Below are 15,008 nucleotides of genomic sequence, written 5' to 3'. Positions count from 1 at the left end.
TGAATGAGCTCACCTCATGCACGTCACTGACAGCGTGGGAAAATTCTCCTGCACTCAGCGCTTCAGCGTGAGAATTTTCCCACGCTGTCAGTGACGTGCATGAGGTGAGCTCATTCATGTCCAATGAACTCGGCTCACCTCATGCACGTCACTGACAGCGTGGGAAAATTCTCACGCTGAAGCGCTGAGTGCAGGAGAATTCTCCCACGCTGTCAGTGACGTGCATGAGGTGAGCCGAGTTCATTGTCGGCTCATCTGGATGCCGTCACAGCGAGACACTGAGGAGCGCAAGCATGCCTGCGCTTCTCAGTGTCCGCGGGATGACAGGCTGGATGGCAGCTTTCTGCTGCGGTCCAGCCTGTCATCTCGATGTAGCAGAGCTGAAGCCATCGTGAGAACCATGGAAAGGTAAGGATGAGGTTGCTTTATTATTTTACTTTTATTGCAGGAGATCGTTGGCTTCAGCTGGAATGGGCGTGGTGGTAAGTATGGTTTAATTTAGAACAATAAAGGATTGTGTCTTTATTTCAATTAAAGGACTTTATTCTGGGTGTTTGTGTTTTCTTTTAACTTTGACTATGGGGTTAGTAATGGTGGTGTCTTATAGACGCCTCTCCATTACTAACCTGGGCTTGATGTCAGCTGGCATTATAAGCTGACATCAACCCCAGCCCTATTACCCCACTGCCACCGCTACAGGGCAGTGGGAAGAGCGAGGCTAAGTGCCAGAATTGGCGCATCCTATGGATGCGCCATTTCTGGGGCGGCTGACGGCTGGTGTTTCTAGCCTGGGAGGGGGCCAATATTCATGGTACCCTTCCTGGGCTATTAATATCAGCCCCCAGCTGTCTGCCTAGCCTTTGCTAGCTATTAAAATAGGGGGGACCCCACGTCATTTTTTTGGGGGGGTCCCCCATTTTAATAGCTAGTAAAGGCTAGGTATTCCGCTGGGGGCTGATATTAGTAGCCTGGGAAGCTCCGTGGGTATTACCCCCTTCCCAGGCTTCAAACATCTGCCCCAGCCGTCTGCTTAACCTCCGCTAGAGCCTAAAATTAAGGGGAACCCCACGCCAATTTTTTTTTTAAATAAATCCTTTATTTTAACACTAAATGACAAGTACAGTAATCAACACTATCACTGTACTTCTTATATATGTGACTGACATGTTTCTATCTATCTAATCTATGTGTGATTCTCTATTCTTTCTATTCCAAATTGTCGGGTACCGCTGCTGAATTGCCGGCCGGCTTTTTTAAAGAGACGGTGCATGAAAACACTATTATTTTTTTTGATAAATCCTTTACACTAAATGACAAGTACAGTAAGCAACACTGTCACTGTACTTCATATATATGTGGCTGACATGTTTCTATCTATCTAATCTATGTGTGAAGCTCTATTCTTTCGGTTCTAAATTGTCGGGTACCGGTGTATGCCGCTGCTGAATTGCCGGCTTTTCATGTTTCACTGTGAGCACTGTTCCCATCGATTTGGGCAATCACTGTAATGCCACAACCACCATGGCTGTGGCATTACAGTGAGTGGCAGACAATCCCTGCATGATTGGTGCTCTAAATAGCGCCAGACATGCAGGACACGCTTTTGGTGCACGAACAGTTATCGAACATAACCTCGAACAGCCGAATTTTTTGCAAATCGTTCGGGTTCGTCGAACAACTCGAACACCGCCCAAAACAGCTCGAATTTGAGATTGGCGAACAGTTCTAGTCGAACACCGCTCATCTCTAGTAAACTCTTCTATATTTCTGTCATTATCTGCTGAGTGGAGAGGTAAACTCTTCTATATTTTTATTATTATCTTCTGAGCGGAGAGGTAAACTCTTCTATATTCCTATTATCTGCTGAGTGGAGAGGTAAACTCTTCTATATTTCTATTATCTGCTGAGCGGAGAGGTAAACTCTTCTATATTTTTATTATTATCTGCTGAGCGGAGAAGTAAATTCTTCTATATTTCTATTATCTGCTGAGTGGAGAGGTAAACTCTTCTATATTTCTATTATCTGCTGAGTGGAGAGGTAAACTCTTCTATATTTCTATTATCAGATGAGTGGAGAAGTAAACTCTTCTATATTTCTATTATCTGCTGAGCGGAGAGGTAAACTCTTCTATATTTCTATCATTATCTGCTGAGTGGAGAGGTAAACTCTTCTATATTTCTATTATCTGATGAGTGGAGAGGTAAACTCTTCTATATTTCTATTATCAGCTGAGTGGAGATGTAAACTCTTCTATATTTCTATTATCTGCTGAGTGGAGATGTAAACTCTTCTATATTTCTATCATTATCTGCAGAGCTGAGAGGTAAACTCTTCTATATTTTATTATCTGATGAGTGGAGAGGTAAACTCTTCTATATTTCTATCATTATCTGCTGAGTGGAGAGGTAAACTCTTCTATATTTCTGTCATTATCTGCTGAGTGGAGAGGTAAACTCTTCTATATTTCTATTATCTGCTGAGTGGAGAGGTAAACTCTTCTATATTTCTATTAAATTCTGCTGAGCGGAGAGGTAAACTCTAATATATTTCTATTATCTGCTGAGTGGAGAGGTAAACTCTTCTATATTCTATTATCTGATGAGTGGAGAGGTAAACTCTTCTATATTTCTATTATCTGCTGAGTGGAGAGGTAAACTCTTCTGTATTTCTATTATCTGCTGACTGGAGAGGTAAACTCTTCTGTATTTCTATTATCTGCTGAGCGGAGAGGTAAACTCTTCTATATTTCTATTATCAGCTGAGTGGAGAGGTAAACCCTAATATATATCTATTATCTGCTGAGTGGAGAGGTAAACTCTTCTGTATTTCTATTATCTGCTGAGTGGAGAGGTAAACTCTTCTGTATTTCTATTATCTGCTGAGCGGAGAGGTAAACTCTTCTATATTTCTATTATCTGATGAGTGGAGAGGTAAACTCTTCTATATTTCTATTATCAGCTGAGTGGAGATGTAAACTCTTCTATATTTCTATTATCTGCTGAGTGGAGATGTAAACTCTTCTATATTTCTATCATTATCTGCAGAGCTGAGAGGTAAACTCTTCTATATTTTATTATCTGATGAGTGGAGAGGTAAACTCTTCTATATTTCTATCATTATCTGCTGAGTGGAGAGGTAAACTCTTCTATATTTCTGTCATTATCTGCTGAGTGGAGAGGTAAACTCTTCTATATTTCTATTATCTGCTGAGTGGAGAGGTAAACTCTTCTATATTTCTATTATCTGCTGAGTGGAGAGGTAAACTCTTCTATATTTCTATTATCTGCTGAGTGGAGAGGTAAACTCTTCTGTATTTCTATTATCTGCTGAGTGGAGAGGTAAACTCTTCTATATTTCTATTATCTGATGAGCGGAGAGGTAAACTCTTCTATATTTCTATTATCTGCTGAGTGGAGAGGTAAACTCTTCTATATTTCTATTATCTGCTGAGTGGGGAGGTAAACTCTTCTATATTTCTGTCATTATCTGCTGAGTGGAGAGGTAAACTCTTCTATATTTCTATTATCTGCTGAGTGGAGAGGTAAACTCTTCTATATTTCTGTCATTATCTGCTGAGTGGAGAGGTAAACTCTTCTATATTTCTATCATTATCTTCTGAGTGGAGAGGTAAACTCTTCTATATTTCTATTATCTGCTGAGTGGAGAGGTAAACTCTTCTATATTTCTGTCATTATCTGCTGAGTGGAGAGGTAAACTCTTCTATATTTCTATCATTATCTTCTGAGTGGAGAGGTAAACTCTTCTATATATCTATTATCTGCTGAGTGAAGAGGTAAACTCTTCTATATTTCTATTATCAGCTGAGTGGAGAGGTAAAATCTTCTATATTTCTATTATCTGCTGAGCGGAGAGGTAAACTCTTCTATATTTCTATTATCAGCTGAGTGGAGAGGTAAACTCTTCTATATTTCTATTATTATCTGCTCAGTGGAGAGGTAAACTCTTCTATATTTCTATTATCTGCTGAGCGGAGAGGTAAACTCTTCTATATTTCTATTATCAGCTGAGTGGAGAGGTAAACTCTTCAATATTTCTATTATTATCTGCTCAGTGGAGAGGTAAACTCTTCTATATTTCTATTATCTGCTGAGCGGAGAGGTAAACTCTTCTATATTTCTATTATTATCTGCTGAGCGGAGAGGTAAACTCTTCTATATTTCTATTATCTGCTGAGCGGAGAGGTAAACTCTTCTATATTTCTCTTATCTGCTGAGTGGAGAGGTAAACTCTTCTATATTTCTATTATCTGCTGAGTGGAGAGGTAAACTCTTCTATATTTCTATTATCTGCTGAGCGGAGAGGTAAACTCAGTATATTCCATCATGTTGATAAAGTTGCCTGTTTTGTTATTTGCTTTTTCTATTAGAAGATGGATTACCGACTAGCATGGTGGCTCAGTGGTTAGCACTGCAACCTTGCAGATAGGGAATGTGGATTGTGAAACCCAATGGGGACAGTGATGATGATGTCTGTAAAGCTCTGTGGAATTAATGGCGCTATATAAGTGAGGAAAATAATAAATTACAGAAATATCTTACTAGAGGAGTACCAAACTTGAAGATCGATTGGACACAGGAAGTGGCTTCTTATTTGGGGTCTCTTCTTGTAGATAAATGACGGTTGCCTTCAAGTCTTTGGGATAAGTGTGAAATGCTCCACCATGGAGACGTCTAATAATGACAGTCATATGAATTTGCTCAGGATGAACTATCTTCTGTTTCAGAAGCTCTTAGGTGATGAATTCGTACAAGTATCCATTACATCACCGAACCTTCAGCCAGGACCGAGTCGTCGTCGTCGCTCTTAGTGCCCGATCCAGGTCATGTGCTATTCACATTCTGATTTTGGGTTCTTCGCTTTATTCAGAGCTCTCTCACCATCAGAGAGGCTTTGTTAATCCTGGGCAATTGTTGTCATCCTGCATTCCCGCAGCTACGTGGTGTTCATGCCATTTCTGGCCTTCTTCTTCAAGAAGATCTCATTCACACTTTGGTTAATACGGGGCTCTTGTAATCTGTCTACCCATAGCTAAATCCTGGTGATCGGCCGCTCATCTTTGCATCTTATCAAGGTCTGGAAGGTGACAAACTTCAATTGTCCAGTGGTCAGGTGCTATTTGTGAAGCCTATAGAGCGGTCAAAGAAGCTTCTTCTCGAGGCTCTTTACATATGAGAAGCTGCTGTTCTTGGTCTGAGCATCTGTAGAAGAGATTCCAAATCAGCAAAATGGTGAAATCTTCACAGCTAATGTCAGCGTTTATCTCTTGGCAGAGTGGTGTTGTTCTGCCCTAATTCCCTTTCCATCTGGCATGTCTCATGTGTTGACAGAATGTAAAGGTAGATTTAGACCTCCTGATGATTTGATTTTCGTCCAGCCACCATGACCGCTGCATTATTTTCCTTCTGTTTGTTTCTTATGCCTGATGTCCATTATGTTTATTTTGACCGCACATTCTCCGATTGTCAAGCATTTTGTCTTCTTTGTATGATATCCGGCATAGCCTCCTGTCTGGGTCCTTGTGGCGCTCCTGAGGGTTCGGTTTCCACAGAGGTATTGCATCTCATCCAGAGGTGTGGTATCTCACACTCAGGTAAGGAAGGAGTACGGCTCAGGACCCTAACACTACATTCACTGCACCACATTTCCGGGGGACAGGGCGACAATGCTCCTGTGGGGAAGCACAACTGTCCCTGATCCCTGGCTGGAGTGTGGAGGAACCACTAGAGAGGGGGAACTAGGTAGTGGATGGGTGGAGGACGTAGATCCTGGGAGCACTGGAGTAGGAGGTATAAAAGTAAGGAACCATCTTGGTTCAGGGTCTAGAGTTGGTTAGTGAGTAGTGGTGAGGAGAAGTGACAGGAGCAGGGGCTCCGTATGAGCTCTGCTCCACAGGCAGGCCTAGTCAAGAGGCCTAAGCCTGAAGGAGAAAGGAGAGTAAAGAGGGAGCAGGAAGGCTCCAGGAGAGGAACCGAAGGTACCCCAGGGGTACGGGCCGTGCAGCTGCCACACGTACGCCCGCCGCTGCCAGGAGGTAGGGGGGTCAGGCCAGAAGAAAGGGAACCGGATCCCTCAGCCAGCAGAGACTACAGGGCTCAACTGGGAACCAGAGGCTGCAGCACTTTAAGTACAGCAGGCCGCCCACACCAGCCATCAGGAAGGTAGCCACATAGGGCCAGGGGACGGAACACACGTCGCCCGCCAAGGCCCGAGGACACTGGACAGAGGTGCCGCTAGGTGTGAGGTACAAGGAGAGAGGCCAGAGAAAGGTACATAGAACGGGGTCCTGAAAAGACACTGAGAAGCGCAGGCTTGCTTGCGCTCCTCAGTGTCTGGCTGTGACGGCATCCAGATGAGCCGAGGTCATGTCCAATGAACTCAGCTCACCTCATGTACGTCACTGACAGCGTGGAAGAATTCTCCTGCACTCAGCGCTTCAGCGTGAGAATTCTCCCACGCTGTCAGTGACGTACATGAGGTCAGCTGAGTTCAATGGACATGAATGAGCTCACCTCATGCACGTCACTGACAGCGTGGGAAAATTCTCCTGCACTCAGCGCTTCAGCGTGAGAATTTTCCCACGCTGTCAGTGACGTGCATGAGGTGAGCTCATTCATGTCCAATGAACTCGGCTCACCTCATGCACGTCACTGACAGCGTGGGAAAATTCTCACGCTGAAGCGCTGAGTGCAGGAGAATTCTCCCACGCTGTCAGTGACGTGCATGAGGTGAGCCGAGTTCATTGTCGGCTCATCTGGATGCCGTCACAGCGAGACACTGAGGAGCGCAAGCATGCCTGCGCTTCTCAGTGTCCGCGGGATGACAGGCTGGATGGCAGCTTTCTGCTGCGGTCCAGCCTGTCATCTCGATGTAGCAGAGCTGAAGCCATCGTGAGAACCATGGAAAGGTAAGGATGAGGTTGCTTTATTATTTTACTTTTATTGCAGGAGATCGTTGGCTTCAGCTGGAATGGGCGTGGTGGTAAGTATGGTTTAATTTAGAACAATAAAGGATTGTGTCTTTATTTCAATTAAAGGACTTTATTCTGGGTGTTTGTGTTTTCTTTTAACTTTGACTATGGGGTTAGTAATGGTGGTGTCTTATAGACGCCTCTCCATTACTAACCTGGGCTTGATGTCAGCTGGCATTATAAGCTGACATCAACCCCAGCCCTATTACCCCACTGCCACCGCTACAGGGCAGTGGGAAGAGCGAGGCTAAGTGCCAGAATTGGCGCATCCTATGGATGCGCCATTTCTGGGGCGGCTGACGGCTGGTGTTTCTAGCCTGGGAGGGGGCCAATATTCATGGTACCCTTCCTGGGCTATTAATATCAGCCCCCAGCTGTCTGCCTAGCCTTTGCTAGCTATTAAAATAGGGGGGACCCCACGTCATTTTTTTGGGGGGGTCCCCCATTTTAATAGCTAGTAAAGGCTAGGTATTCCGCTGGGGGCTGATATTAGTAGCCTGGGAAGCTCCGTGGGTATTACCCCCTTCCCAGGCTTCAAACATCTGCCCCAGCCGTCTGCTTAACCTCCGCTAGAGCCTAAAATTAAGGGGAACCCCACGCCAATTTTTTTTTTAAATAAATCCTTTATTTTAACACTAAATGACAAGTACAGTAATCAACACTATCACTGTACTTCTTATATATGTGACTGACATGTTTCTATCTATCTAATCTATGTGTGATTCTCTATTCTTTCTATTCCAAATTGTCGGGTACCGCTGCTGAATTGCCGGCCGGCTTTTTTAAAGAGACGGTGCATGAAAACACTATTATTTTTTTTGATAAATCCTTTACACTAAATGACAAGTACAGTAAGCAACACTGTCACTGTACTTCATATATATGTGGCTGACATGTTTCTATCTATCTAATCTATGTGTGAAGCTCTATTCTTTCGGTTCTAAATTGTCGGGTACCGGTGTATGCCGCTGCTGAATTGCCGGCTTTTCATGTTTCACTGTGAGCACTGTTCCCATCGATTTGGGCAATCACTGTAATGCCACAACCACCATGGCTGTGGCATTACAGTGAGTGGCAGACAATCCCTGCATGATTGGTGCTCTAAATAGCGCCAGACATGCAGGACACGCTTTTGGTGCACGAACAGTTATCGAACATAACCTCGAACAGCCGAATTTTTTGCAAATCGTTCGGGTTCGTCGAACAACTCGAACACCGCCCAAAACAGCTCGAATTTGAGATTGGCGAACAGTTCTAGTCGAACACCGCTCATCTCTAGTAAACTCTTCTATATTTCTGTCATTATCTGCTGAGTGGAGAGGTAAACTCTTCTATATTTTTATTATTATCTTCTGAGCGGAGAGGTAAACTCTTCTATATTCCTATTATCTGCTGAGTGGAGAGGTAAACTCTTCTATATTCCTATTATCAGCTGAGTGGAGAGGTAAGCTCTTCTATATTTCTATTATCTGCTGAGCGGAGAGGTAAACTCTTCTATATTTTTATTATTATCTGCTGAGCGGAGAGGTAAATTCTTCTATATTTCTATTATCTGCTGAGTGGAGAGGTAAACTCTTCTATATTTCTATTATCTGCTGAGTGGAGAGGTAAACTCTTCTATATTTCTATTATCAGATGAGTGGAGAAGTAAACTCTTCTATATTTCTATTATCTGCTGAGCGGAGAGGTAAACTCTTCTATATTTCTATCATTATCTGCTGAGTGGAGAGGTAAACTCTTCTATATTTCTATTATCTGCTGAGCGGAGAGGTAAACTCTTCTATATTTCTATTATCTGCTGAGCGGAGAGGTAAACTCTTCTATATTTCTATTTTCTGCTGAGTGGAGAGGTAAACTCTTCTATATTTCTATTAAATTCTGCTGAGCGGAGAGGTAAACTCTAATATATTTCTATTATCTGCTGAGTGGAGAGGTAAACTCTTCTATATTCTATTATCTGATGAGTGGAGAGGTAAACTCTTCTATATTTCTATTATCTGCTGAGTGGAGAGGTAAACTCTTCTGTATTTCTATTATCTGCTGACTGGAGAGGTAAACTCTTCTGTATTTCTATTATCTGCTGAGCGGAGAGGTAAACTCTTCTATATTTCTATTATCAGCTGAGTGGAGAGGTAAACCCTAATATATATCTATTATCTGCTGAGTGGAGAGGTAAACTCTTCTGTATTTCTATTATCTGCTGAGTGGAGAGGTAAACTCTTCTGTATTTCTATTATCTGCTGAGCGGAGAGGTAAACTCTTCTATATTTCTATTATCTGATGAGTGGAGAGGTAAACTCTTCTATATTTCTATTATCAGCTGAGTGGAGATGTAAACTCTTCTATATTTCTATTATCTGCTGAGTGGAGATGTAAACTCTTCTATATTTCTATCATTATCTGCAGAGCTGAGAGGTAAACTCTTCTATATTTTATTATCTGATGAGTGGAGAGGTAAACTCTTCTATATTTCTATCATTATCTGCTGAGTGGAGAGGTAAACTCTTCTATATTTCTGTCATTATCTGCTGAGTGGAGAGGTAAACTCTTCTATATTTCTATTATCTGCTGAGTGGAGAGGTAAACTCTTCTATATTTCTATTATCTGCTGAGTGGAGAGGTAAACTCTTCTATATTTCTATCATTATCTGCTGAGTGGAGAGGTAAACTCTTCTGTATTTCTATTATCTGCTGAGTGGAGAGGTAAACTCTTCTATATTTCTATTTTCTGCTGAGCGGAGAGGTAAACTCTTCTATATTTCTATTATCTGATGAGCGGAGAGGTAAACTCTTCTATATTTCTATTATCTGCTGAGTGGAGAGGTAAACTCTTCTGTATTTCTATTATCTGCTGAGTGGAGAGGTAAACTCTTCTATATTTCTATTATCTGATGAGCGGAGAGGTAAACTCTTCTATATTTCTATTATCTGCTGAGTGGAGAGGTAAACTCTTCTATATTTCTATTATCTGCTGAGTGGGGAGGTAAACTCTTCTATATTTCTATTATCTGCTGAGTGGAGAGGTAAACTCTTCTATATTTCTGTCATTATCTGCTGAGTGGAGAGGTAAACTCTTCTATATTTCTATCATTATCTTCTGAGTGGAGAGGTAAACTCTTCTATATATCTATTATCTGCTGAGTGAAGAGGTAAACTCTTCTATATTTCTATTATCAGCTGAGTGGAGAGGTAAAATCTTCTATATTTCTATTATCTGCTGAGCGGAGAGGTAAACTCTTCTATATTTCTATTATCTGCTGAGCGGAGAGGTAAACTCTTCTATATTTCTATTATCAGCTGAGTGGAGAGGTAAACTCTTCAATATTTCTATTATTATCTGCTCAGTGGAGAGGTAAACTCTTCTATATTTCTATTATCTGCTGAGCGGAGAGGTAAACTCTTCTATATTTCTCTTATCTGCTGAGTGGAGAGGTAAACTCTTCTATATTTCTATTATCTGCTGAGTGGAGAGGTAAACTCTTCTATATTTCTATTATCTGCTGAGCGGAGAGGTAAACTCTTCTATATTTCTATTATCTGCTGAGCGGAGAGGTAAACTCTTCTATTTTTCTATTATCTGCTGAGTGGAGAGGTAAAGTCTTCTATATTTCTATTATCTGCTGAGTGGAGAGGTAAACTCTTCTATATTTCTATTATCTGCTGAGCGGAGAGGTAAACTCAGTATATTCCATCATGTTGATAAAGTTGCCTGTTTTGTTATTTGCTTTTTCTATTAGAAGATGGATTACCGACTAGCATGGTGGCTCAGTGGTTAGCACTGCAACCTTGCAGATAGGGAATGTGGATTGTGAAACCCAATGGGGACAGTGATGATGATGTCTGTAAAGCTCTGTGGAATTAATGGCGCTATATAAGTGAGGAAAATAATAAATTACAGAAATATCTTACTAGAGGAGTACCAAACTTGAAGATCGATTGGACACAGGAAGTGGCTTCTTATTTGGGGTCTCTTCTTGTAGATAAATGACGGTTGCCTTCAAGTCTTTGGGATAAGTGTGAAATGCTCCACCATGGAGACGTCTAATAATGACAGTCATATGAATTTGCTCAGGATGAACTATCTTCTGTTTCAGAAGCTCTTAGGTGATGAATTCGTACAAGTATCCATTACATCACCGAACCTTCAGCCAGTACCGAGTCGTCGTCGTCGCTCTTAGTGCCCGATCCAGGTCATGTGCTATTCACATTCTGATTTTGGGTTCTTCGCTTTATTCAGAGCTCTCTCACCATCAGAGAGGCTTTGTTAATCCTGGGCAATTGTTGTCATCCTGCATTCCCGCAGCTACGTGGTGTTCATGCCATTTCTGGCCTTCTTCTTCAAGAAGATCTCATTCACACTTTGGTTAATACGGGGCTCTTGTAATCTGTCTACCCATAGCTAAATCCTGGTGATCGGCCGCTCATCTTTGCATCTTATCAAGGTCTGGAAGGTGACAAACTTCAATTGTCCAGTGGTCAGGTGCTATTTGTGAAGCCTATAGAGCGGTCAAAGAAGCTTCTTCTCGAGGCTCTTTACATATGAGAAGCTGCTGTTCTTGGTCTGAGCATCTGTAGAAGAGATTCCAAATCAGCAAAATGGTGAAATCTTCACAGCTAATGTCAGCGTTTATCTCTTGGCAGAGTGGTGTTGTTCTGCCCTAATTCCCTTTCCATCTGGCATGTCTCATGTGTTGACAGAATGTAAAGGTAGATTTAGACCTCCTGATGATTTGATTTTCGTCCAGCCACCATGACCGCTGCATTATTTTCCTTCTGTTTGTTTCTTATGCCTGATGTCCATTATGTTTATTTTGACCGCACATTCTCCGATTGTCAAGCATTTTGTCTTCTTTGTATGATATCCGGCATAGCCTCCTGTCTGGGTCCTTGTGGCGCTCCTGAGGGTTCGGTCGCCACAGAGGTATTGCATCTCATCCAGAGGTGTGGTATCTCACACTCAGGTAAGGAAGGAGTACGGCTCAGGACCCTAACACTACATTCACTGCACCACATTTCCGGGGGACAGGGCGACAATGCTCCTGTGGGGAAGCACAACTGTCCCTGATCCCTGGCTGGAGTGTGGAGGAACCACTAGAGAGGGGGAACTAGGTAGTGGATGGGTGGAGGACGTAGATCCTGGGAGCACTGGAGTAGGAGGTATAAAAGTAAGGAACCATCTTGGTTCAGGGTCTAGAGTTGGTTAGTGAGTAGTGGTGAGGAGAAGTGACAGGAGCAGGGGCTCCGTATGAGCTCTGCTCCACAGGCAGGCCTAGTCAAGAGGCCTAAGCCTGAAGGAGAAAGGAGAGTAAAGAGGGAGCAGGAAGGCTCCAGGAGAGGAACCGAAGGTACCCCAGGGGTACGGGCCGTGCAGCTGCCACACGTACGCCCGCCGCTGCCAGGAGGTAGGGGGGTCAGGCCAGAAGAAAGGGAACCGGATCCCTCAGCCAGCAGAGACTACAGGGCTCAACTGGGAACCAGAGGCTGCAGCACTTTAAGTACAGCAGGCCGCCCACACCAGCCATCAGGAAGGTAGCCACATAGGGCCAGGGGACGGAACACACGTCGCCCGCCAAGGCCCGAGGACACTGGACAGAGGTGCCGCTAGGTGTGAGGTACAAGGAGAGAGGCCAGAGAAAGGTACATAGAACGGGGTCCTGAAAAGTGCTCTAGAGATACCTGAGGGTGGACCGAGCCCCTCACTGACGTGGGAAGTTATAATCTGCAGTGTAACTTGGAAACTGATAACCGTGAGTAAAGACCCTGGGACTGCATCACCTTGCCTCCGTGTTTCTTACCGCGCCAGCACTCACTGCACTGGGACGCCCCGCACAACCACCATCATTCACCTGCGCTGCCCTGAAGCTACACTCCTCCTGTGGGGAGTTATACTACACTTGCTGCACATACCACCAGCTTCAGTGGACTGCTCCGCAGTGGCGGTTCTCCATAACCGTAATCCACAGGTGGCGTACTCGGACTATATAACCTATACACATAGACTGCCACTGGTTTGACTCCTGTGTCAGGGACCGGGTCGCCGCCACGGTGACTACAACCCCCAGGAATTACAAGGCCCAGCTCCGGGTACCCCCACGGCCCAGGGGGCGCGTCATCCTTACTGCCCCACGTGCCTGCTGGGTACGAGTGTCCGCTGTCATCTGCAGCTTTGTGGATCCACCTCATCAGATGGCACTGAGAATTATAGAGTGGACAATCCCATGTGCTGCTGGTGGACTCATCATCACCGAGTAACCACAGGAACATCTCAGAGAGAACCTGTCATCAGGATGTTACCCCCACAACCAATGGCATGAAGGTCAACGTCTATAACGCTGAGGGAATCCTCACTTTCTTGTAGAAATCCGTTTTGCTGTTTTAGCAGAATCCATAGTGGAAATGACATGCTAATGAGCTGTCCGTGCAGGGGGCGGGCTGCCGCTCTACCGGCTCCCCGCCTGCTGCCTGCATCATGTCTCTGACAGCTCAGGGATGACCTACAGCAAGGAGGAAGACAGCAGCTGTGGAGAAGGGGAGGAGCCAGAGAGCTGTCAGAGCCCGCCCACTGCATGTGCATCTCATTAGCATATCATTTGATTCATGGAGTTTGCTAAAAAAGAAATGAATCATCAGTAAAGCTCCTTTATATAAATGCCATTAGTCGGGATATACAATGCTGATGGCAGGTTCTCTCCTCCATGGTCTGTCCATACAGGATTACACAATGGTGAGGAAGACGGCGAACGACTGTGTGACCCCCATCATCCATCTCCATGAGCCTGGAGGACGGAGCAGGAAGACCACCGCAACACATCCCCCGCACTCCCCAAACCATGAGGAGAAGATCCTAGAGCTCACCAACAAGATCACTGAGCTGCTGACCGGAGAGGTGACTGCTGGGAGATTATACACTGGAGGATTCTGGGTGATGAGCGGAGAGGAGACTGCTGGGAGATTATACAGTATACACTAGAGGATTCTGGGTGATGAGAGGAGACTGCTGGGAGATTATACAGTATACACTAGAGGATTCTGGGTGATGAGAGGAGACTGCTGGGAGATTATACAGTATACACTGGAGGATTCTGGGTGATGAGAGGAGAGGAGACTGCTGGGAGATTATACAGTATACACTGGAGGATTCTGGGTGATGAGAGGAGACTGCTGGGAGATTATACAGTATACACTGGAGGATTCTGGGTGATGAGAGGAGAGGAGACTGCTGGGAGATTATACAGTATACACTGGAGGATTCTGGGTGATGAGGGGTGACTGCTGGGAGATTATACAATATACACTGGAGGATTCTGGGTGATGAGCAGAGAGGAGACTGCTGGGAGATTATACAGTATACACTGGAGGATTCTGGGTGATGAGAGGAGACTGCTGGGATATTATACACTGGAGGATTCTGGATGATGAGCGGAGAGGAGACTGCTGGGACATTATATACTGGAGGATTCTGTGTGATGAGCGAAGAGAAGACTGTTGGGAGATTATGAAAGGGTGGTTATCCAGCAACTCGTGAAAGTGACTTAAAAAATAGCCTTTATTTTGAAAAAATTAAAACCATGAGACCATGGTGCAAATAAAAGCGTTCGGAGCCTGACGCGTTTCGGATACATAGATCCTTATTCATAGCATAATACAATGTTGAAATGGAAAAACTTTTAAGGCATATGGAGAAAGTGCCTCCCATACAGTCGAGAGCTCCCATCATGAATGATTTTCAGTTAATGGTAGAAAATGATTTAAAACAAATCTATTCTAAAAAAACAGATAAGGATAATCTAACAAGGGGGGAAAGAAGAGCTTTAAATAACATCAAAAATAATCCCAATATTATAGTGAAGAATTCTGACAAAGGGTGGTCAGTGGTAGTATTGGACAAAGATTTTGAATGATGAACAGTCATCCCGTAAAATAAGTCATGACCCCACACAGATTATAGGAGAAAAATTGGATAAGATCTTACAAGAAGGGGTGGATCTGGGTATCCCGAGTTTAAAGCAAAAGGATTAT

General features: G+C 43.8%; 1 protein-coding gene across 1 annotated transcript in view; it reads left to right on the top strand.

The window, feature by feature from the left end:
* Window positions 1–15,008, top strand: part of LOC141257882 (uncharacterized) — an 88,427-nt gene that overhangs the window by 33,242 nt on the left and 40,177 nt on the right. Inside the window, exon 2 of the mRNA XM_073672890.1 lies at window positions 13,702–13,875. Within this exon, the coding sequence (XP_073528991.1) occupies window positions 13,702–13,875 (174 nt within the window). The remainder of the gene's footprint in view (window positions 1–13,701; window positions 13,876–15,008) is intronic.

Source organism: Phyllobates terribilis, unplaced genomic scaffold (assembly GCF_046119375.1).
Source record: "Phyllobates terribilis strain yellow unplaced genomic scaffold, ASM4611937v1 Scaffold_3__8_contigs__length_932513732, whole genome shotgun sequence".
NCBI lineage: Eukaryota > Metazoa > Chordata > Amphibia > Anura > Dendrobatidae > Phyllobates > Phyllobates terribilis.
This window is presented reverse-complemented; position numbering and strand designations above follow the sequence as displayed.